This window comes from Oncorhynchus mykiss, unplaced genomic scaffold (assembly GCF_057628025.1).
Source record: "Oncorhynchus mykiss isolate SJ-2025 unplaced genomic scaffold, ASM5762802v1 scaffold93, whole genome shotgun sequence".
In the NCBI taxonomy this organism is placed as follows: Eukaryota; Metazoa; Chordata; class Actinopteri; order Salmoniformes; family Salmonidae; genus Oncorhynchus; species Oncorhynchus mykiss.
In genome coordinates this window covers 518,163-540,313 of record NW_028322092.1, presented here as the reverse complement: position 1 = coordinate 540,313, position 22,151 = coordinate 518,163, and the positions used below count along the sequence as shown (strand labels likewise).

The following is a 22,151-nucleotide window of genomic DNA, read 5'->3' as shown; positions in this document are numbered from 1 at the left end:
TGTAGAAAGCCTTCTACATTACTCAGTGTTGTGAACATCTAGCCTTGTAGAAAGCCTTCTACATTACTCAGTGTTGTGAACATCTAGCCTTGTGGAAAGCCTTCTACATTACTCAGTGTTGTGAACATCTAGCCTTGTAGAAAGCCTTCTACATTACTCAGTTCTGAATATCTAGCCTTGTAGAAAGCCTTCTACATTACTCAGTGTTGTGAACATCTAGCCTTGTAGAAAGCCTTCTACATTACTCAGTTCTGAATATCTAGCCTTGTAGAAAGCCTTCTACATTACTCAGTGTTGTGAACATCTAGCCTTGTAGAAAGCCTTCTACATTACTCAGTGTTGTGAACATCTAGCTGTGTAGAAAGCCTTCTACATTACTCAGTGTTGTGAACATCTAGCCTTGTAGAAAGCCTTCTACATTACTCAGTGTTGTGAACATCTAGCCTTGTAGAAAGCCTTCTACATTACTCAGTGTTGTGAACATCTAACCTTGTAGAAAGCCTTCTACATTACTCAGTGTTGTGAACATCTAGCCTTGTAGAAAGCCTTCTACATTACTCAGTGTTGTGAACATCTAGCCTTGTAGAAAGCCTTCTACATTACTCAGTGTTGTGAACATCTAGCCTTGTAGAAAGCCTTCTACATTACTCAGTGTTGTGAACATCTAGCCTTGTGGAAAGCCTTCTACATTACTCAGTGTTGTGAACATCTAGCCTTGTGGAAAGCCTTCTACATTACTCAGTGTTGTGAACATCTAGCCTTGTGGAAAGCCTTCTACATTACTCAGTGTTGTGAACATCTAGCCTTGTAGAAAGCCTTCTACATTACTCAGTTCTGAATATCTAGCCTTGTAGAAGGCCTTCTACATTACTCAGTGTTGTGAACATCTAGCCTTGTAGAAGGCCTTCTACATTACTCAGTTCTGAATATCTAGCCTTGTAGAAAGCCTTCTACATTACTCAGTTCTGAATATCTAGCCTTGTAGAAAGCCTTCTACATTACTCAGTTCTGAATATCTAGCCTTGTAGAAAGCCTTCTACATTACTCAGTGTTGTGAACATCTAGCTGTGTAGAAAGCCTTCTAAATTACTCAGTGTTGTGAACATCTAGCCTTGTAGAAAGTCTTCTACATTACTCAGAGTTGTACTTCAGAGTGTAAGATCTGATCTGTTGCTCTAGGATCATTGTACCGGCAGCTCAGACTTCTCCCTGGGTGGTTGTTCTGTGTCCTTGTGTTTTCATGATACTTCCTGTTCTGATGTTTCTCTGTGCTTGTCCCTCCAGTGTTCTGACCATCCTGGTGCTGCCGTCTGGTCCTCAGTATGAGGTGGTTCTGAAGGGACAGGTGGTACCAGAGGAGGGGGTGAACCCTGCTGCCCCTGGTCCTGTCTCTGCCCTGGGCATGCTGCCCCACAGTGAGGTGCCCCCCATCCTCTCCAACAAGCAGTTTGTGGCCTGGGGAGGGGTCACGCTGGGCAGGGCTGTGTAAGGAACATTTTACTAGACTCTTCCATGTTAGTCATAATGATTCATCCATACATAGTTGCTCCCGAGTGGCGCAGCGGTCTAAGTCACTGCAAGAGGTGTCACTACAGTCCTTGGTTCGATTCCAGGCTGTATCATACCCGGCCGGGATTGGGAGTCCCATAGGGCGGCGCACAATTGGCCCAGCGTTGTCTGGGTTTGGCCGTCGTTGTAAATAAGAATTTGTTCTTAACTGTCTTGCCTAGTTAAATAAAGGTTCAATATATTTTGGAGGTGGTGTGGTGGAGGTGGAGGTGGTGTGGTGGAGGTGGTGTGGTGTGGTGTTGGAGCTCTGAATGTGGTCTTCTACCTGTACAGACAACAGAAGCTGGTTCTTCGTAATAACTCCCCCAACACAACACATCACCTGCGTCTGCTGATCCGAGGACAAGACCACAGCTGTTTCCAGGTAAGAACCAAACCTCCTTGACTTGTCCAGCTCCATGTGGCCTTCAGCTACTCTTCAGATATCAATCACAACAGCTCTGTGTCAGACTGCTCCTTAACCCTCTCCAGCTACTCTTCAGATATCAATCACAACAGCTCTGTGTCAGACTGCTCTCCTCTCTCTCTCTCTCTCTCTCTCTCCATCTGTCTCTCGCTCCTGTCTACCTATTAATGTAATATCTCTCTCTCCTCTCTCTCTCTCTCTCTCTCTCTCTCTCTCTCTCTCTCTCTCTCTCCTGTCTATCTATTAATGTAATATCTCTCTCTCCTGTCTATCTATTAATGTAATATCTCTCTCTCCTGTCTATCTATTAATGTAATATATCTCTCCCAGCTCCAGAGTAGTTTTGGACAGGAGGAGAGGTTGACCCGACACAGAGAGCTGTCTATCCGGCCCAGGGAGGATGTTGTTGTCCACCTGCTGTTTGCCCCAACCCGGGTGGCCTGCACCCTGTCCAAGCTGGAGATCAAACAGTCTGGAGTACGGCCCTCACAGCCTGGCATCAAGTTCACTGTGAGGCCCTCTCTACCCTAACTTTCCTGGTTTAATGTGAGGCCCTCACAGCCTGGCATCAAGTTCACTGTGAGGCCCTCTCTACCCTAACTATCCTGGTTCACTGTGAGGCCCTCTCTACCCTAACTATCCTGGTTCACTGTGAGGCCCTCACAGCCTGGCATCAAGTTCACTGTGAGGCCCTCACAGCCTGGCATCAAGTTCACTGTGAGGCCCTCACAGCCTGGCATCAAGTTCACTGTGAGGCCCTCACAGCCTGGCATCAAGTTCACTGTGAGGCCCTCACAGCCTGGCATCAAGTTCACTGTGAGGCCCTCACAGCCTGGCATCAAGTTCACTGTGAGGCCCTCACAGCCTGGCATCAAGTTCACTGTGAGGCCCTCACAGCCTGGCATCAAGTTCATGTGAGGCCCTCACAGCCTGGCATCAAGTTCACTGTGAGGCCCTCACAGCCTGGCATCAAGTTCACTGTGAGGCCCTCACAGCCTGGCATCAAGTTCACTGTGAGGCCCTCACAGCCTGGCATCAAGTTCACTGTGAGGCCCTCACAGCCTGGCATCAAGTTCACTGTGAGGCCCTCACAGCCTGGCATCAAGTTCACTGTGAGGCCCTCACAGCCTGGCATCAAGTTCACTGTGAGGCCCTCTCTACCCTAACCATCCTGGTTCACTGTGAGGCCCTCTCTACCCTAACCATCCTGGTTTACTGTGAGGCCCTCTCTACCCTAACCATCCTGGTTTACTGTGAGGTCCTCTCTACCCTAACTATCCTGGTTTACTGTGAGGTCCTCTCTACCCTAACCATCCTGGTTTACTGTGAGGCCCTCTCTACCCTAACCATCCTGGTTCACTGTGAGGCCCTCTCTACCCTAACCATCCTGGGCCCTCTCTACCCTAACCATCCTGGTTTACTGTGAGGCCCTCTCTACCCTAACCATCCTGGTTTACTGTGAGGCCCTCTCTACCCTAACCATCCTGGTTCACTGTGAGGCCCTCTCTACCCTAACTATCCTGGTTTACTGTGAGGCCCTCTCTACCCTAACCATCCTGGTTTACTGTGAGGTCCTCTACCCTAACCATCCTGGTTTACTGTGAGGTCCTCTACCCTAACCATCCTGGTTTACTGTGAGGTCCTCTCTACCCTAACCATCCTGGGCCCTCTCTACCCTAACCATCCTGGTTTACTGTGAGGTCCTCTCTACCCTAACCATCCTGGTTTACTGTCTGGCCCTCTCTACCCTAACCATCCTGGTTTACTGTGAGGTCCTCTCTACCCTAACCATCCTGGTTTACTGTGAGGTCCTCTCTACCCTAACCATCCTGGTTTACTGTGAGGTCCTCTCTACCCTAACCATCCTGGTTTACTGTGAGGTCCTCTCTACCCTAACCATCCTGGTTTACTGTGAGGTCCTCTCTACCCTAACCATCCTGGTTTACTGTGAGGTCCTCCCTACCCTAACCATCCTGGTTTACTGTCTGGCCCACTCTACCCTAACCATCCTATGTTTCTTCCTCCTGGGCCGTAGTTGTTGCCCTGGGCCGTAGTTGTTGCCCTAGCACTACACTCCTGATTCCACGAATCAAAGGCTTGATGATGACGTGGTTATTTGAGTCCGGTGTGTAGTGCAAGGCCAACAACAGAAACGTGAAAATCTACGGGTTCCGAGGATCTAGCTACTTATTGAAGTGACTGGTTTTCAGTGGTGGTTTCTGATCTTAAAGGGACATTACACTTTTTAAAGTTTGTCTGTTTTCAGACTTCACAATGAGTCTGTGATGATGTATGGGTTGTGAGTCTGTGGCGACGTATGGGTTGTGAGTCTGTGGCGACGTATGGGTTGTGAGTCTGTGGCGACGTATGGGTTGTGAGTCTGTGGCGACGTATGGGTTGTGAGTCTGTGGCGACGTATGGGTTGTGAGTCTGTGGCGACGTATGGGTTGTGAGTCTGTGGCGACGTATGGGTTGTGAGTCTGTGGCGACGTATGGGTTGTGAGTCTGTGGCGACGTATGGGTTGTGAGTCTGTGGCGACGTATGGGTTGTGAGTCTGTGGCGACGTATGGGTTGTGAGTCTGTGGCGACGTATGGGTTGGGAGTCTGTGGCGACGTATGGGTTGGGAGTCTGTGGCGACGTATGGGTTGTGAGTCTGACGCGACGTATGGGTTATGTAGCTCTGGCTATATGCCTCACATCTTAATAAATAGAGATATACAAACAGCCCTCTGTCTCTCTCTCACCCCCCCAGATCCCCCTATCAGGCTATGGAGGGACAAGCAACATTATTCTGGAAGACCACAGGAAGCGTTCAGACGGCTACGTGGCTATGCTAATGGGGGTGGCAGCAGGCCAGGTCTCCAAGCTGTGTGTCTGTGTGAGAAACACTGGGTGCAGGGCTGCCTTCATTAAGGCTGTTCCCTACTCTGACCTACACACACGCTCTGTCATGGACTCCTCGGACATCAGCCTCTCTCCGTCTCAGTTCGTCCTGAAGGAGAGGACACAGGAGGTAGGTCACATGACTTGTTGTGGTCAGAAAGGAGGTTCTGGTTTTATCTGGACTTCCTGACTAGAGAGATGGAGAGATGTTTCTATCATTAATAGTTGGTTTGAACTGGTTCTTTCTCCAGGTGATCACGGTTCTGATGAAGGTGACCCAGAGAGAGCAGACTCTGTGTCAGTCAGCTAATGCCGTCCTGGCCACAGTCTGTCTCTTCTGTGGAGACGAGGTCTCACGACAACAGTTCAGGAGGTGAGGACCTGTCCCTCTGTTTCTTACATGGGCTGTCATTAACCTGACTTTTAAACAGCCATCTTGTGAAGCAATAGCATTAAAGAGGCTTTGAGGAGGTTGTTTCGGGCTGTCAGACAGAACCGTTTGGTCCACTACTGTCTGTTTCTGTTCTCCAGGCCCTCTAGTTTGATTTACAACACTGTAAGGAGACTGATTTCACCACCCTCTCATCTCCTGTCCCCCAGGTTGCTGCTGTCGAAGCCTGATGCAGGCAGGAAGATTCTGTCAGAGAACAGTCTGCTGAAAGGACTCAACTTCAACGAGAGGTTCCTGGGGGAGGAGCAGGTCCTGGAGGGTAAGGGTCATGGGTCTTTCTAGAACAAGGGTAGGGTAATGTTGCTTTGATGAGATGGGAGCTTGCGGTGTCTGATACTTGCAGGATTTGTTAGTGACATTTTGCGGTCAGAATTGTTTGGCAAGCTACTTTTTGGCGAGGTGGTCTGTGAGTTACTGGTAGATCAACCTGTTGGAGACCCCTGTTCTATACACTGTACCAGTGAGGATGTCCTACTCTGGGCAACTTGTTATTCATAATTATCTGCAAAAACTTGTTTGTTGTGGAAATGTTTATATATATATATATATATATTATATACATACACATGCGCGCGCACACACACACACACACACACAGTTGAAGTCGGAAGTTTACATACACTTAGATTAGCGTCATTTGTGTATGACACACGTAATTTCACCATCAATTGTTTACAGACAGATTATTTCACTTATATTTCACTTATCACAATTCCAGTGGGTCAGACGTTTACATACACTAAGATTACTGTGCCTTTAAACAGCTTGGAAAATTCCAGAAAATGATGTCATGGCTTTAGAAGCTTCTGATAGGCTAATTAACATAATTTGAGTCAATTGGAGGTGCACCTGTGGATGTATATCAAGGCCTACCTTCAAACGCAGTGCCTCTTTGCTTGACATAATGGGAAAATCAAAAGAAATCAGCCAAGACCAGAAAAAACATGTGGACCAACACAAGTCTGGTTCATCCTTGGGAGCAATTTCCAAACGCCTGAAGGTACCACGATCATCTGTACAAACAATAGTGGAGATGAACGTTCTTTGGTGCGAAAAGTGCACATCGATCTCAGAACAACAGCAAAGGACCTTGTGAAGATGCTGGAGGAAATTGGTACAAAAGTATCTATATCCTCAGTAAAACGAGTCCTATATCGACATAACCTGAAAGGCCGCTCAGCAAGGAAGAAGCCACTGCTCCAAAACCACCATAAAAAGCCAGACTACAGTTTGCAACTGCACATGGGGACAAAGATCATACTTTTTGGAGAAATGTCCTCTGGTCTGATGAAACAAAAATAGAACTGTTTGGCCATAATGACCATCGCTATGTTTTTGGAAAAAGTGGTGGGCTTGCAAGCCGAAGAACACCATCCCAACCGTGAAGCATGGGGGTGGCAGCATCATGGTGTGGGGGTGCTTTTCTGCAGGAGGGACTGATGCACTTTACAAAATAGATGGCATCATGAGAAGTAAAATGTGTATTTATTGAAACAACAGCTCAAGACATCAGTCAGGAAGTTAAAGCTTGGTCACAAATGGGTCTTCCAAATGGACAATGACCCCAAGCATACTTCCAAAGTTGTGGCAAAATGGCTTAAGGACAACAAAGTCAAGGTATTGGAGTGGCCATCACAAAGCCCTGACCTCAATCTGATAGAATATTTGTTGGCAGAACTGAAAAAAGTGTGTGCGAGCAAGGAGGCCTACAAACCTGACTCAGTTACACCAGCTCTGTCAGGAGGAATGTGCAAAAATCACCCAACTTATTGTGGGAAGCTTGTGGAAGGCTACCAGAAACGTTTGACCCAAGTTAAACAATTTAAGGCAATGCTACCAAATACTAATTGAGTGTATGTAAACTTCTGACCCACTGGGAATGTGATGAAAGAAATAAAAACTGAAATAAATCATTTTCTCTACTATTATTCTGACATTTCACATTCTTAAAATAGTGGTGATCCTAACTGACCTAAAACAGGGATTTTTTTTGCTAAGATTAAATGTCAGGAATTATGGAAAAACTGAGTTTAAATATATTTGGCTAAGGTGTATGTAAACTTCTGACATCAACTGTATGTGTGTGTGTATATACAGTGCCTTGCGAAAGTATTCGGCCCCCTTGAACTTTGCGACCTTTTGCCACATTTCAGGCTTCAAACATAAAGATATAAAACTGTATTTTTTTGTGAAGAATCAACAAGTGGGACACAATCATGAAGTGGAACGACATTTATTGGATATTTCAAACTTTTTTAACAAATCAAAAACTGAAAAATTGGGCGTGCAAAATTATTCAGCCCCCTTAAGTTAATACTTTGTAGCGCCACCTTTTGCTGCGATTACAGCTGTAAGTCGCTTGGGGTATGTCTCTATCAGTTTTGCACATCGAGAGACTGACATTTTTTCCCATTCCTCCTTGCAAAACAGCTCGAGCTCTGTGAGGTTGGATGGAGAGCATTTGTGAACAGCAGTTTTCAGTTCTTTCCACAGATTCTTGATTGGATTCAGGTCTGGACTTTGACTTGGCCATTCTAACACCTGGATATGTTTATTTTTGAACCATTCCATTGTAGATTTTGCTTTATGTTTTGGATCATTGTCTTGATGGAAGACAAATCTCCGTCCCAGTCTCAGGTCTTTTGCAGACTCCATCAGGTTTTCTTCCAGAATGGTCCTGTATTTGGCTCCATCCATCTTCCCATCAATTATAACCATCTTCCCTGTCCCTGCTGAAGAAAAGCAGGCCCAAACCATGATGCTGCCACCACCATGTTTGACAGTGGGTTCAGGGTGATGAGCTGTGTTGCTTTTACGCCAAACATATAACGTTTTGCATTGTTGCCAAAAAGTTCAATTTTGGTTTCATCTGACCAGAGCACTTTCTTCCACATGTTTGGTGTGTCTCCCAGGTGGCTTGTGGCAAACTTTAAACGACACTTTTTATGGATATCTTTAAGAATTGGCTTTCTTCTTGCCACTCTTCCATAAAGGCCAGATTTGTGCAATATACGACTGTTTGTTGTCCTATGGACAGAGTCTCCCACCTCAGCTGTAGATCTCTGCAGTTCATCCAGAGTGATCATGGGCCTCTTGGCTGCATCTCTGATCAGTCTTCTCCTTGTATGAGCTGAAAGTTTAGAGGGACGGCCAGGTCTTGGTAGATTTGCAGTGGTCTGATACTCCTTCCATTTCAATATTATCGCTTGCACAGTGCTCCTTGGGATGTTTAAAGCTTGGGAAATCTTTTTGTATCCAAATCCGGCTTTAAACTTCTTCACAACAGTATCTCGGACCTGCCTGGTGTGTTCCTTGTTCTTCATGATGCTCTCTGCGCTTTTAACGGACCTCTGAGACTATCACAGTGCAGGTGCATTTATACGGAGACTTGATTACACACAGGTGGATTGTATTTATCATCATTAGTCATTTAGGTCAACATTGGATCATTCAGAGATCCTCATTGAACTTCTGGAGAGAGTATGCTGCACTGAAAGGAAAGGGGCTGAATAATTTTGCACTCCCAATTTTTCAGTTTTTGATTTGTTAAAAAAGTTTGAAATATCCAATAAATGTCGTTCTACTTCATGATTTGTGTCCCACTTGTTGTTGATTCTTCACAAAAAAATACAGTTTTATATCTTTATGTTTGAAGCCTGAAATGTGGCAAAAGGTCGCAAAGTTCAAGGGGGCCGAATACTTTCGCAAGGCACTTAATGTATGTGTTGACTTGACCCACTATGTTTAGCTCATGATTTCCCATGCTGTTGTCTCCAGCCTACGACCTGCCCCAGAGCCCCAACCAGGCCCAGTTGTTCTATGGGAACCTGAGTAAGGTGGTGTTGTCAGTGCTGGGCAGCACAGAGACCTTGGACTCTGGAAGGACTGACCCCCATGTCCAGCCCCCCCTAGCTGTCACCAGGAGAGGCTCGGAGGCTGACAGGTACTGGGACTGAATATCATACCTTTAGGAAAGAACGTAATCATACGAATGTTTTCATCTCACACCTCATTTGGTTTCTAGAGTGTTTCTCTCTGCTTAGAACATACAGGCTGTTAATGGTTATATAACGTTGTAGTGGTGGTGTTATACTAACATTATGCTGTTAATGGTTATGTAACGTTGTAGTGGTGGTGTTAATGGTTATATAACGTTGTAGTGGTGGTGTTAATGGTTATATAACGTTGTAGTAGTGGTGTTAATGGTTATATAATGGTGTGCTGTTAATGGTTATATAACGTTGTAGTAGAGGTGTTAATGGTTATATAACGTTGTAGTGCTGGTGTTAATGGTTATATAACGTTGTAGTGGTGTTAATGGTTATGTAATGTTGTAGTGGTGGTGTTAATGGTTATGTAACGTTGTAGTGGTGGTGTTAATGGTTATGTAACGTTGTAGTAGTGGTGTTATACTAACATTATGCTGTTAATGGTTATGTAACGTTGTAGTGGTGGTGTTAATGGTTATATAACGTTGTAGTGGTGGTGTTAATGGTTATGTAACGTTGTTGTAGTGGTGTTAATGGTTATATAACGTTGTAGTGGTGGTGTTATACTAACATTATGCTGTTAATGGTTATATAACGTTGTAGTGGTGGTGTTAATGGTTATGTAACGTTGTTGTAGTGGTGTTAATGGTTATGTAACGTTGTAGTGGTGGTGTTAATGGTTATATAACGTTGTAGTAGTGGTGTTAATGGTTATGTAACATTGTAGTAGTGGTGTTATACTAACATTATGCTGTTAATGGTTATGTAACGTTGTAGTGGTGGTGTTAATGGTTATATAACGTTGTAGTGGTGGTGTTAATGGTTATGTAACGTTGTAGTAGTGGTGTTATACTAACATTATGCTGTTAATGGTTATGTAACGTTGTAGTGGTGGTGTTAATGGTTATATAACGTTGTAGTGGTGGTGTTAATGGTTATATAACGTTGTAGTGGTGGTGTTAATGGTTATATAACGTTGTAGTGGTGGTGTTATACTAACATTATGCTGTTAATGGTTATATAACGTTGTAGTAGTGGTGTTAATGGTTATATAACGTTGTAGTGGTGGTGTTAATGGTTATATAACGTTGTAGTGGTGGTGTTATACTAACATTATGCTGTTAATGGTTATGTAACGTTGTAGTGGTGGTGTTAATGGTTATATAACGTTGTAGTCGTGGTGTTAATGGTTATATAACGTTGTTGTAGTGGTGTTAATGGTTATGTAACGTTGTAGTGATGTTAATGGTTATATTACGTTGTAGTGGTGGTGTTAATGGTTATATAACATTGTAGTGGTGGTGGTGTTAATAGTTATATAACGTTGTAGTGGTGGTGTTAATGGTTGTATAACGTTGTAGTAGTGGTGTTAATGGTTATATTACGTTGTAGTGGTGGTGTTAATGGTTATATTACGTTGTAGTGGTGGTGTTAATGGTTATATAATGTAGTGGTGTTAATGGTTATATAACGTTGTAGTGGTGTTAATGGTTATATAACGTTGTAGTGGTGGTGTTAATGGTTATATTACGTTGTAGTGGTGGTGTTAATGGTTATATAACGTTGTAGTGGTGGTGTTAATGGTTATATTACGTTGTAGTGGTGGTGTTAATGGTTATATAACGTTGTAGTGGTGTTAATGGTTATATAACGTTGTAGTGGTGGTGTTAATGGTTATATTACGTTGTAGTGGTGGTGTTAATGGTTATATAACGTTGTAGTGGTGTTAATGGTTATATAACGTTGTAGTGGTGGTGTTAATGGTTATATAACGTTGTAGTAGTGGTGTTAATGGTTAGGTTATATAACGTTGTAGTAGGGGTGTTAATGGTTATATTACGTTGTAGTGGTGGTGTTAATGGTTATATTACGTTGTAGTGGTGGTGTTAATGGTTATAGAAAGTTGTAGTGGTTGTGTTAATGGTTATATAACGTTGTTGTATTATCACGTTGTAGTTGTGGTGTTAATGGTTATATAAAGTTGTAGTGGTGTTAATGGTTATGTAATGTTGTAGTAGGGGTGTTATACTAACATTTTGGTGTTAATGGATTTTTCACGTTGTTGTCTTATCATGTTGTAGTGGTTTTGGGAACTCAGACCGTCACATCAGCAACGTGTCTCTGGATGTACTGCCTGTGAAGGGTCCTCAAGGCCCCGCCTTACCCAGGACAGAGGCCTCTGGGACAGGGACAGAACCAGGGGACCACAGGGACTCCTGGAGCCTCCAGCCTGAGCAGCTGGTCCTCACCTCTCCCACTATCAGTCAGTATTATCATCTCACTTTTTGAGACTAACTCTGTGCTCTTTGAAGCCTGAGCAAGGTCTCTCAGATTTTCTGTTCATAAAACTTTTTTTTTTTTTGTAGTTTTTAATAGAATATAATTAAACCCTTTCCTTTGGTTTATAATGTGTGTTGTCCAGACGGAGCCTCCAACACCAGACATGTCCTGATCCAGAACCACTCATCATCCAGAGAGCTGAGCTTTGAGTTGTCCTGGCCAGCCCACTGTCTCACTGTTACCCCTCAACATGGAGTTCTAGAACCACAGTATGTACACACACACACACACACACACAGCTTTGAGTTGTCCTGGCCAGCCCACTGTCTCACTGTTACCCCTCAACATGGAGTTATAGAACCACAGTATGTACACACACACACACACACACACACACACACACACACACACACACACACACACACAGCTTTGAGTTGTCCTGGCCAGCCCACTGTCTCACTGTTACCCCTCAACATTGAGTTATAGAACCACAGTATGTACACACACACACACACACACACACACACACACACACACAGCTTTGAGTTGTCCTGGCCAGCCCACTGTCTCACTGTTACCCCTCAACATTGAGTTATAGAACCACAGTATGTACACACACACACACACACACACACACACACACACACACACACAGCTTTGAGTTGTCCTGGCCAGCCCACTGTCTCACTGTTACCCCTCAACATGGAGTTATAGAACCACAGTATGTACACACACACACACACACACACAGCTTTGTGTTGTCCTGGCCAGCCAACCAGTACACCTCAACATGGCCTTCTAGATAGAACCGCAGTAGGAATCCTCGGACAGTAACCAGTACACCTCAACATGGCCTTCTAGATAGAACCGCAGTAGGAAGCCTCGGACGGTAACCAGTACACCTCAACATGGCCCTATAGATAGAACCACAGTAGGAGACCTCGGACGGTAACCAGTACACCTCAACATGGCCTTCTAGATAGAACCGCAGTAGGAAGCCTCGGACGGTAACCAGTACACCTCAACATGGCCCTCTAGATAGAACCGCAGTAGGAAGCCTCGGACGGTAACCAGTACACCTCAACATGGCCCTCTAGATAGAACCACAGTAGGAGACCTCGGACGGTAACCAGTACACCTCAACATGGCCTTCTAGATAGAACCGCAGTAGGAAGCCTCGGACGGTAACCAGTACACCTCAACATGGCCTTCTAGATAGAACCGCAGTAGGAAGCCTCGGACGGTAACCAGTACACCTCAACATGGCCTTCTAGATAGAACCGCAGTAGGAAGCCTCGGACAGTAACCAGTACACCTCAACATGGCCTTCTAGATAGAACCGCAGTAGGAAGCCTCGGACAGTAACCAGTACACCTCAACATGGCCTTCTAGATAGAACCGCAGTAGGAAGCCTCGGACGGTAACCAGTACACCTCAACATGGCCTTCTAGATAGAACCGCAGTAGGAAGCCTCGGACGGTAACCAGTACACCTCAACATGGCCTTCTAGATAGAACCGCAGTAGGAAGCCTCGGACGGTAACCAGTACACCTCAACATGGCCTTCTAGATAGAACCGCAGTAGGAAGCCTCGGACGGTAACCAGTACACCTCAACATGGCCTTCTTTCACCATAGTTAGTTAGTTTTACCAGGTGACTCTATTACTAGGGGCGTTTTACCAGGTGACTCTATTACTAGGGGTGTTTTACCAGGTGACTATTACTAGGGGTGTTTTACCAGGTGACTATTACTAGGGGTGTTTTACCAGGTGACTCTATTACTAGGGGTGTTTTACCAGGTGACTCTATTACTAGGGGTGTTTTACCAGGTGACTCTATTACTAGGGGTGTTTTACCAGGTGACTGTATTACTAGGGGTGTTTTACCAGGTGACTGTAGTACTAGGGGTGTTTTACCAGGTGACTATACTACTAGGGGTGTTTTACCAGGTGACTATAGTACTGGGGGTGTTTTACCAGGTGACTGTATTACTAGGGGTGATTTACCAGGTGACTGTAGTACTAGGGGTGTTTTACCAGGTGACTCTATTACTAGGGGTGTTTTACCAGGTGACTCTATTACTAGGGGTGTTTTACCAGGTGACTGTATTACTAGGGGTGTTTTACCAGATGACTGTATTACTAGGGGTGTTTTACCAGGTGACTATAGTACTGGGGGTGTTTTACCAGGTGACTGTATTACTAGGGGTGATTTACCAGGTGACTGTAGTACTAGGGGTGTTTTACCAGGTGACTCTATTACTAGGGGTGTTTTACCAGGTGACTGTATTACTAGGGGTGTTTTACCAGGTGACTGTATTACTAGGGGTGTTTTACCAGGTGACTGTATTACTAGGGGTGATTTACCAGGTGACTGTAGTACTAGGGGTGTTTCACCATAGTTTTTTGTTCCCAGGTGCCACCTCCAGATCCTCATCAGTCCTAATCCGTCCCTAGCAACCAGGACATCCATGTTTCCATGGAGTGGCCAAATCTATGTCCAGTGTGACGATCAACAGAAGGTAGTGATGATGTTGTGGGCCCCTCAATATCTTGATATGATGTGGTGGGGCCCCTCTATCTTGATGTGGTGGGGCCCCTCAATGCCTTGATGTGGTCCCTCCCCCCCTCAATGTCTTAATGTGGTGCTTCCCCCCCCAATGCCTTGATGTGGTCCCCCCCCCCCCCAATGCCTTGATGTGGTCCCCCCCCCCATGCCTTGATGTGCCCCCCCCCCCTCAATGCCTTGATGTGGTCCCCCCCCCCCCCCCATGCCTTGATGTGGTCCCCCCCCCCCCCCCCCATGCCTTGATGTGGCCCCCCCCCCCCCATGCCTTGATGTGGTCCCCCCCCCCCCATGCCTTGATGTGGTCCCCCCCCCCCCCATGCCTTGATGTGGTCCCCCCCCCCCCAATGCCTTGATGTGGTCCCCCCCCCCAATGCCTTGATGTGGTCCCCCCCCCCATGCCTTGATGTGCCCCCCCCCCTCAATGCCTTGATGTGGTCCCCCCCCCCCCCCCATGCCTTGATGTGGTCCCCCCCCCCATGCCTTGATGTGCCCCCCCCCCCCCTCAATGCCTTGATGTGGTGCACCCCCCCAATGCCTTGATGTGGTGCACCCCCCCAATGCCTTGATGTGCCCCCCCCCCCTCAATGCCTTGATGTGGTGCACCCCCCCAATGCCTTGATGTGGTGCCCCCCCTCCCTCAATGCCTTGATGTGGTGCCCCCCCCCTCAATGCCTTGATGTGGTGCACCCCCCCAATGCCTTGATGTGGTGCCCCCCCCTCAATGCCTTGATGTGGTGCCCCCCCTCAATGTCTTGATGTGGTGCCCCCCTTCAATGTCTTGATGTGGTGCCCCCCCTCAATGTCTTGATGTGGTGGCTCTCCCCCTTAATTATGTTATTTTCTCTCCTCCTGCTGTCCAGTTCATCAAAGTCCAGATCCGTCAGGACCTGGCTCTGGATGTATCAACGGCCCCAGCAGACCGGAGCCTAGCCCCCCTTCCTCCTCAGACTGCTAGCCCCATGCCCACCGCCATGCTGCCCCCTGCAGGCCAACCCCCCCTGACCAGGACAGCTCCAGCCACGGTAGAGATCAGTAACCGTACCATCGTGTTTCCTGCCACGCCCTCAGGAGAAACCTCAGGTAGGAGACACTCTGACTCCCAGCCTTACTCAGCGTTGGGACATATCTATAATCTCAGCGTTGGGACATATCTATAATCTCAGTGTTGGGACATATCTATAATCTCAGTGTTGGGACATATCTATAATCTCTGCATTGGGACATATCTATAATTTCAGCATTGGGACATATCTATAATCTCAGCATTGGGACATATCTATAATCTCAGCATTGGGACATATCTATAATCTCTGACTCCCAGCGTTACATCTATAATCTCTGTCTCCCAGCGTTACTCAGCGTTGAGACATATCTATAATCTCAGCATTGGGACACGTCTATAATCTCTGACTCAGCGTTGGGACATATCTATAATCTCAGCATTGGGACATATCTATAATCTCTGTCTCCCAGCGTTACTCAGCGTTGAGACATATCTATAATCTCAGCATTGGGACACGTCTATAATCTCAGCATTGGGACACATCTATAATCTCAGCATTGGGACACATCTATAATCTCTGACTCAGCGTTGGGACATATCTATAATCTCTGCATTGGGACATATCTATAATCTCAGCATTGGGACACATCTATAATCTCTGCATTGGGACATATCTATAATTTCAGCATTGGGACATATCTATAATCTCAGCATTGGGACATATCTATAATCTCTGTCTCCCAGCGTTACTCAGCGTTGAGACATATCTATAATCTCAGCATTGGGACACGTCTATAATCTCTGACTCAGCGTTGGGACATATCTATAATCTCAGCATTGGGACACATCTATAATCTCAGCATTGGGACACATCTATAATCTCTGACTCAGCGTTGGGACACATCTATAATCTCAGCGTTGGGACACATCTATAATCTCAGCGTTGGGACATATCTATAATCTCTGACCCAGTGTTGGGACATGTCTATAATCTCTGACTCCCAGCGTTACTCAGCGTTGGGACATATCTATAATCTGAGTCCCAGTGTTGGGACATATCTATAACCTCTGGAGTTTGCAGTTGCCAGTCAATAGCCCTATTTCCCCTCTAGATAATACGAAATGCTGTGTATGTTCTTGAAGAATGTTCCTGTTTCCAGTGTTTTGATCTAAAGCCGTCTCTTCCTTCGTCAGAGTCCTCTGTGGAGGTGGAGAACAGAGGAGAACAGGTGAGGTGGTACCTGTCTTCCTTCGCCCCTCCCTATGTAAAGGGGGTGGACAGCAGTGGGGACGTGTACCGGGCCACCTACACAGCCTTCAGATGTCCCAGAGTCTCTGGAACCCTGGGAGCATACCACAAGATGCAGGTGATTACTCTATCTCTACCCCTACCTATGACTTTATTAGGGTTACTGACCACCCAGCTTTACCCAGTCACACCCCTGGCACCCAGAACATCTTTATTAGGGGGGTTACTGACCACCCAGCTTTACCCAGTCACACCCCTGGTCCCAGAACATATCTTTATTAGGGTTACTGACCACCCAGCTTTACCCAGTCACACCCCTGGTCCCCAGAACATATCTTTATTAGGGGGGTTACTGACCACCCAGCTTTACCCAGTCACACCCCTGGTCCCAGAACATATCTTTATTAGGGGGGTTACTGACCACCCAGCTTTACCCAGTCACACCCCTGGTCCCCAGAACATATCTTTATTAGGGTTACTGACCACCCAGCTTTACCCAGTCACACCCCTGGTCCCAGAACATATCTTTATTAGGGGGGTTACTGACCACCCAGCTTTACCCAGTCACACCCCTGGTCCCAGAACATATCTTTATTAGGGGGGTTACTGACCACCCAGCTTTACCCAGTCACACCCCTGGTCCCAGAACATATCTTTATTAGGGGGGTTACTGACCACCCAGCTTTACCCAGTCACACCCCTGGTCCCAGAACATATCTTTATTAGGGGGGTTACTGACCACCCAGTTTTACCCAGTCACACCCCTGGTCCCAGAACATATCTTTATTAGGGGGGTTACTGACCACCCAGCTTTACCCAGTCACACCCCTGGTCCCCAGAACATATCTTTATTAGGGGGGGTTACTGACCACCCAGCTTTACCCAGTCACACCCCTGGTCCCCAGAACATATCTTTATTAGGGGGGTTACTGACCACCCAGCTTTACCCAGTCACACCCCTGGTCCCCAGAACATATCTTTATTAGGGGGGTTACTGACCACCCAGCTTTACCCAGTCACACCCCTGGTCCCCAGAACATATCTTTATTAGAGGGGGTTACTGACCACCCAGCTTTACCCAGTCACACCCCTGGTCCCAGAACATATCTTTATTAGGGGGGTTACTGACCACCCAGCTTTACCCAGTCACACCCCTGGTCCCAGAACATATCTTTATTAGGGGGGTTACTGACCACCCAGTTTTACCCAGTCACACCCCTGGTCCCAGAACATATCTTTATTAGGGGGGTTACTGACCACCCAGCTTTACCCAGTCACACCCCTGGTCCCAGAACATATCTTTATTAGGGGGGTTACTGACCACCCAGCTTTACCCAGTCACACACCTGGTCCCCAGAACATATCTTTATTAGGGGGGTTACTGACCACCCAGCTTTACCCAGTCACACCCCTGGTCCCAGAACATATCTTTATTAGGGGGGTTACTGACCACCCAGCTTTACCCAGTCACACCCCTGGTCCCAGAACATATCTTTATTAGGGGGGTTACTGACCACCCAGCTTTACCCAGTCACACCCCTGGTCCCCAGAACATATCTTTATTAGGGGGGTTACTGACCACCCAGCTTTACCCAGTCACACCCCTGGTCCCCAGAACATATCTTTATTAGGGGGGTTACTGACCACCCAGCTTTACCCAGTCACACCCCTGGTCCCAGAACATATCTTTATTAGGGGGGGGGATTACTGACCACCCAGCTTTACCCAGTCACACCCCTGGTCCCCAGAACATATCTTTATTAGGGGGGTTACTGACCACCCAGCTTTACCCAGTCACACCCCTGGTCCCCAGAACATATCTTTATTAGGGGGGTTACTGACCACCCAGCTTTACCCAGTCACACCCCTGGTCCCCAGAACATATCTTTATTAGAGGGGGTTACTGACCACCCAGCTTTACCCAGTCACACCCCTGGTCCCAGAACATATCTTTATTAGGGGGGTTACTGACCACCCAGCTTTACCCAGTCACACCCCTGGTCCCAGAACATATCTTTATTAGGGTTACTGACCACCCAGCTTTACCCAGTCACACCCCTGGTCCCCAGAACATATCTTTATTAGGGGGGTTACTGACCACCCAGCTTTACCCAGTCACACCCCTGGTCCCCAGAACATATCTTTATTAGGGGGGGGGGGGGTTACTGACCACCCAGCTTTACCCAGTCACACCCCTGGTCCCCAGAACATATCTTTATTAGGGGGGTTACTGACCACCCAGCTTTACGCAGTCACACCCCTGGTCCCCAGAACATATCTTTATTAGGGGGGTTACTGACCACCCAGCTTTACCCAGTCACACCCCTGGTCCCCAGAACATATCTTTATTAGGGGGGTTACTGACCACCCAGCTTTACCCAGTCACACCCCTGGTCCCCAGAACATATCTTTATTAGGGGGGTTACTGACCACCCAGTTTTACCCAGTCACACCCCTGGTCCCCAGAACATATCTTTATTAGGGGGGTTACTGACCACCCAGTTTTACCCAGTCACACCCCTGGTCCTAGAACATATCTTTATTAGGGGGGTTACTGACCACCCAGCTTTACCCAGTCACACCCCTGGTCCCCAGAACATATCTTTATTAGGGGGGTTACTGACCACCCAGCTTTACCCAGTCACACCCCTGGTCCCCAGAACATATCTTTATTAGGGGGGGGGGGGGGGGGTTACTGACCACCCAGCTTTACGCAGTCACACCCCTGGTCCCCAGAACATATCTTTATTAGGGGGGTTACTGACCACCCAGCTTTACCCAGTCACACCCCTGGTCCCCAGAACATATCTTTATTAGGGGGGTTACTGACCACCCAGCTTTACCCAGTCACACCCCTGGTCCCAGAACATATCTTTATTAGGGGGGTTACTGACCACCCAGCTTTACCCAGTCACACCCCTGGTCCTAGAACATATCTTTATTAGGGGGGTTACTGACCACCCAGCTTTACCCAGTCACACCCCTGGTCCCAGAACATATCTTTATTAGGGTTACTGACCACCCAGCTTTACCCAGTCACACCCCTGGTCCCAGAACATATCTTTATTAGGGGGGTTACTGACCACCCAGCTTTACCCAGTCACACCCCTGGTCCCAGAACATATCTTTATTAGGGTTACTGACCACCCAGCTTTACCCAGTCACACCCCTGGTCCCCAGAACATATCTTTATTAGGGTTACTGACCACCCAGCTTTACCCAGTCGCACCCCTGGTCCCCAGAACATATCTTTATTAGGGTTACTGACCACCCAGCTTTACCCAGTCACACCCCTGGTCCCAGAACATATCTTTATTAGGGGGGGGGGGGGGGGGGGGGTTACTGACCACCCAGCTTTACCCAGTCACACCCCTGGTCCCCAGAACATATCTTTATTAGGGGGGTTACTGACCACCCAGCTTTACCCAGTCACACCCCTGGTCCCCAGAACATATCTTTATTAGGGGGGTTACTGACCACCCAGCTTTACCCAGTCACACCCCTGGTCCCCAGAACATATCTTTATTAGGGGGGTTACTGACCACCCAGCTTTACCCAGTCACACCCCTGGTCCCAGAACATATCTTTATTAGGGGGGTTACTGACCACCCAGCTTTACCCAGTCACACCCCTGGTCCCCAGAACATATCTTTATTAGGGTTACTGACCACCCAGCTTTACCCAGTCACACCCCTGGTCCCCAGAACATATCTTTATTAGGGTTACTGACCACCCAGCTTTACCCAGTCACACCCCTGGTCCCCAGAACATATCTTTATTAGGGGGTGGGTTACTGACCACCCAGCTTTACCCAGTCACACCCCTGGTCCCAGAACATAACTTTATTAGGGGGGTTACTGACCACCCAGCTTTACCCAGTCACACCCCTGGTCCCCAGAACATATCTTTATTAGGGGGGTTACTGACCACCCAGCTTTACCCAGTCACACCCCTGGTCCTAGAACATATCTTTATTAGGGGGGGTTACTGACCACCCAGCTTTACCCAGTCACACCCCTGGTCCCCAGAACATATCTTTATAAGGGGGGGTTACTGACCACCCAGCTTTACCCAGTCACACCCCTGGTCCCAAAACATCTTTATTAGGGTTACTGACCACCCAGCTTTACCCAGTCACACCCCTGGTCCCCAGAACATATCTTTATTAGGGGGGTTACTGACCACCCAGCTTTACCCAGTCACACCCCTGGTCCCAGAACATATCTTTATTAGGGTTACTGACCACCCAGCTTTACCCAGTCACACCCCTGGTCCCAGAACATATCTTTATTAGGGTTACTGACCACCCAGCTTTACCCAGTCACACCCCTGGTCCCAGAACATATCTTTATTAGGGGGGTTACTGACCACCCAGCTTTACCCAGTCACACCCCTGGTCCCCAGAACATATCTTTATTAGGGGGGTTACTGACCACCCAGCTTTACCCAGTCACACCCCTGGTCCCAGAACATATCTTTATTAGGGTTACTGACCACCCAGCTTTACCCAGTCACACCCCTGGTCCCCAGAACATATCTTTATTAGGGGGGTTACTGACCACCCAGCTTTACCCAGTCACACCCCTGGTCCTAGAACATATCTTTATTAGGGGGGGTTACTGACCACCCAGCTTTACCCAGTCACACCCCTGGTCCCCAGAACATCTCTTTATAAGGGGGGGGTTACTGACCACCCAGCTTTACCCAGTCACACCCCTGGTCCCAGAACATATCTTTATTAGGGGGGTTACTGACCACCCAGCTTTACCCAGTCACACCCCTGGTCCCCAGAACATATCTTTATTAGGGGGGTTACTGACCACCCAGCTTTACCCAGTCACACCCCTGGTCCCCAGAACATATCTTTATTAGGGGGGTTACTGACCACCCAGCTTTACCCAGTCACACCCCTGGTCCCAAAACATCTTTATTAGGGTTACTGACCACCCAGCTTTACCCAGTCACACCCCTGGTCCCCAGAACATATCTTTATTAGGGGGGTTACTGACCACCCAGCTTTACCCAGTCACACCCCTGGTCCCAGAACATATCTTTATTAGGGTTACTGACCACCCAGCTTTACCCAGTCACACCCCTGGTCCCAGAACATATCTTTATTAGGGTTACTGACCACCCAGCTTTACCCAGTCACACCCCTGGTCCCAGAACATATCTTTATTAGGGGGGTTACTGACCACCCAGCTTTACCCAGTCACACCCCTGGTCCCCAGAACATATCTTTATTAGGGGGGTTACTGACCACCCAGCTTTACCCAGTCACACCCCTGGTCCCAGAACATATCTTTATTAGGGTTACTGACCACCCAGCTTTACCCAGTCACACCCCTGGTCCCCAGAACATATCTTTATTAGGGGGGTTACTGACCACCCAGCTTTACCCAGTCACACCCCTGGTCCTAGAACATATCTTTATTAGGGGGGGTTACTGACCACCCAGCTTTACCCAGTCACACCCCTGGTCCCCAGAACATCTCTTTATAAGGGGGGGGTTACTGACCACCCAGCTTTACCCAGTCACACCCCTGGTCCCAGAACATATCTTTATTAGGGGGGTTACTGACCACCCAGCTTTACCCAGTCACACCCCTGGTCCCCAGAACATATCTTTATTAGGGGGGTTACTGACCACCCAGCTTTACCCAGTCACACCCCTGGTCCCCAGAACATATCTTTATTAGGGGGGTTACTGACCACCCAGCTTTACCCAGTCACACCCCTGGTCCCCAGAAC

General features: G+C 47.4%; 1 protein-coding gene across 9 annotated transcripts in view; it reads left to right on the top strand.

The window, feature by feature from the left end:
- Positions 1-22,151, top strand: part of LOC149970091 (centrosomal protein of 192 kDa-like) — an 88,896-nt gene that overhangs the window by 53,666 nt on the left and 13,079 nt on the right. For all 9 annotated transcript variants that reach the window (XM_090228604.1, XM_090228598.1, XM_090228602.1 and 6 more), the window contains exons 30-41: positions 1,285-1,485; positions 1,843-1,933; positions 2,306-2,485; positions 4,730-4,990; positions 5,112-5,233; positions 5,461-5,570; positions 9,089-9,254; positions 11,382-11,563; positions 11,723-11,849; positions 13,996-14,101; positions 15,009-15,228; positions 16,346-16,518. In XM_090228604.1, coding sequence (XP_090084730.1) covers positions 1,285-1,485; positions 1,843-1,933; positions 2,306-2,485; positions 4,730-4,990; positions 5,112-5,233; positions 5,461-5,570; positions 9,089-9,254; positions 11,382-11,563; positions 11,723-11,849; positions 13,996-14,101; positions 15,009-15,228; positions 16,346-16,518 — 1,939 coding nt within the window. The remainder of the gene's footprint in view (positions 1-1,284; positions 1,486-1,842; positions 1,934-2,305; positions 2,486-4,729; positions 4,991-5,111; positions 5,234-5,460; positions 5,571-9,088; positions 9,255-11,381; positions 11,564-11,722; positions 11,850-13,995; positions 14,102-15,008; positions 15,229-16,345; positions 16,519-22,151) is intronic.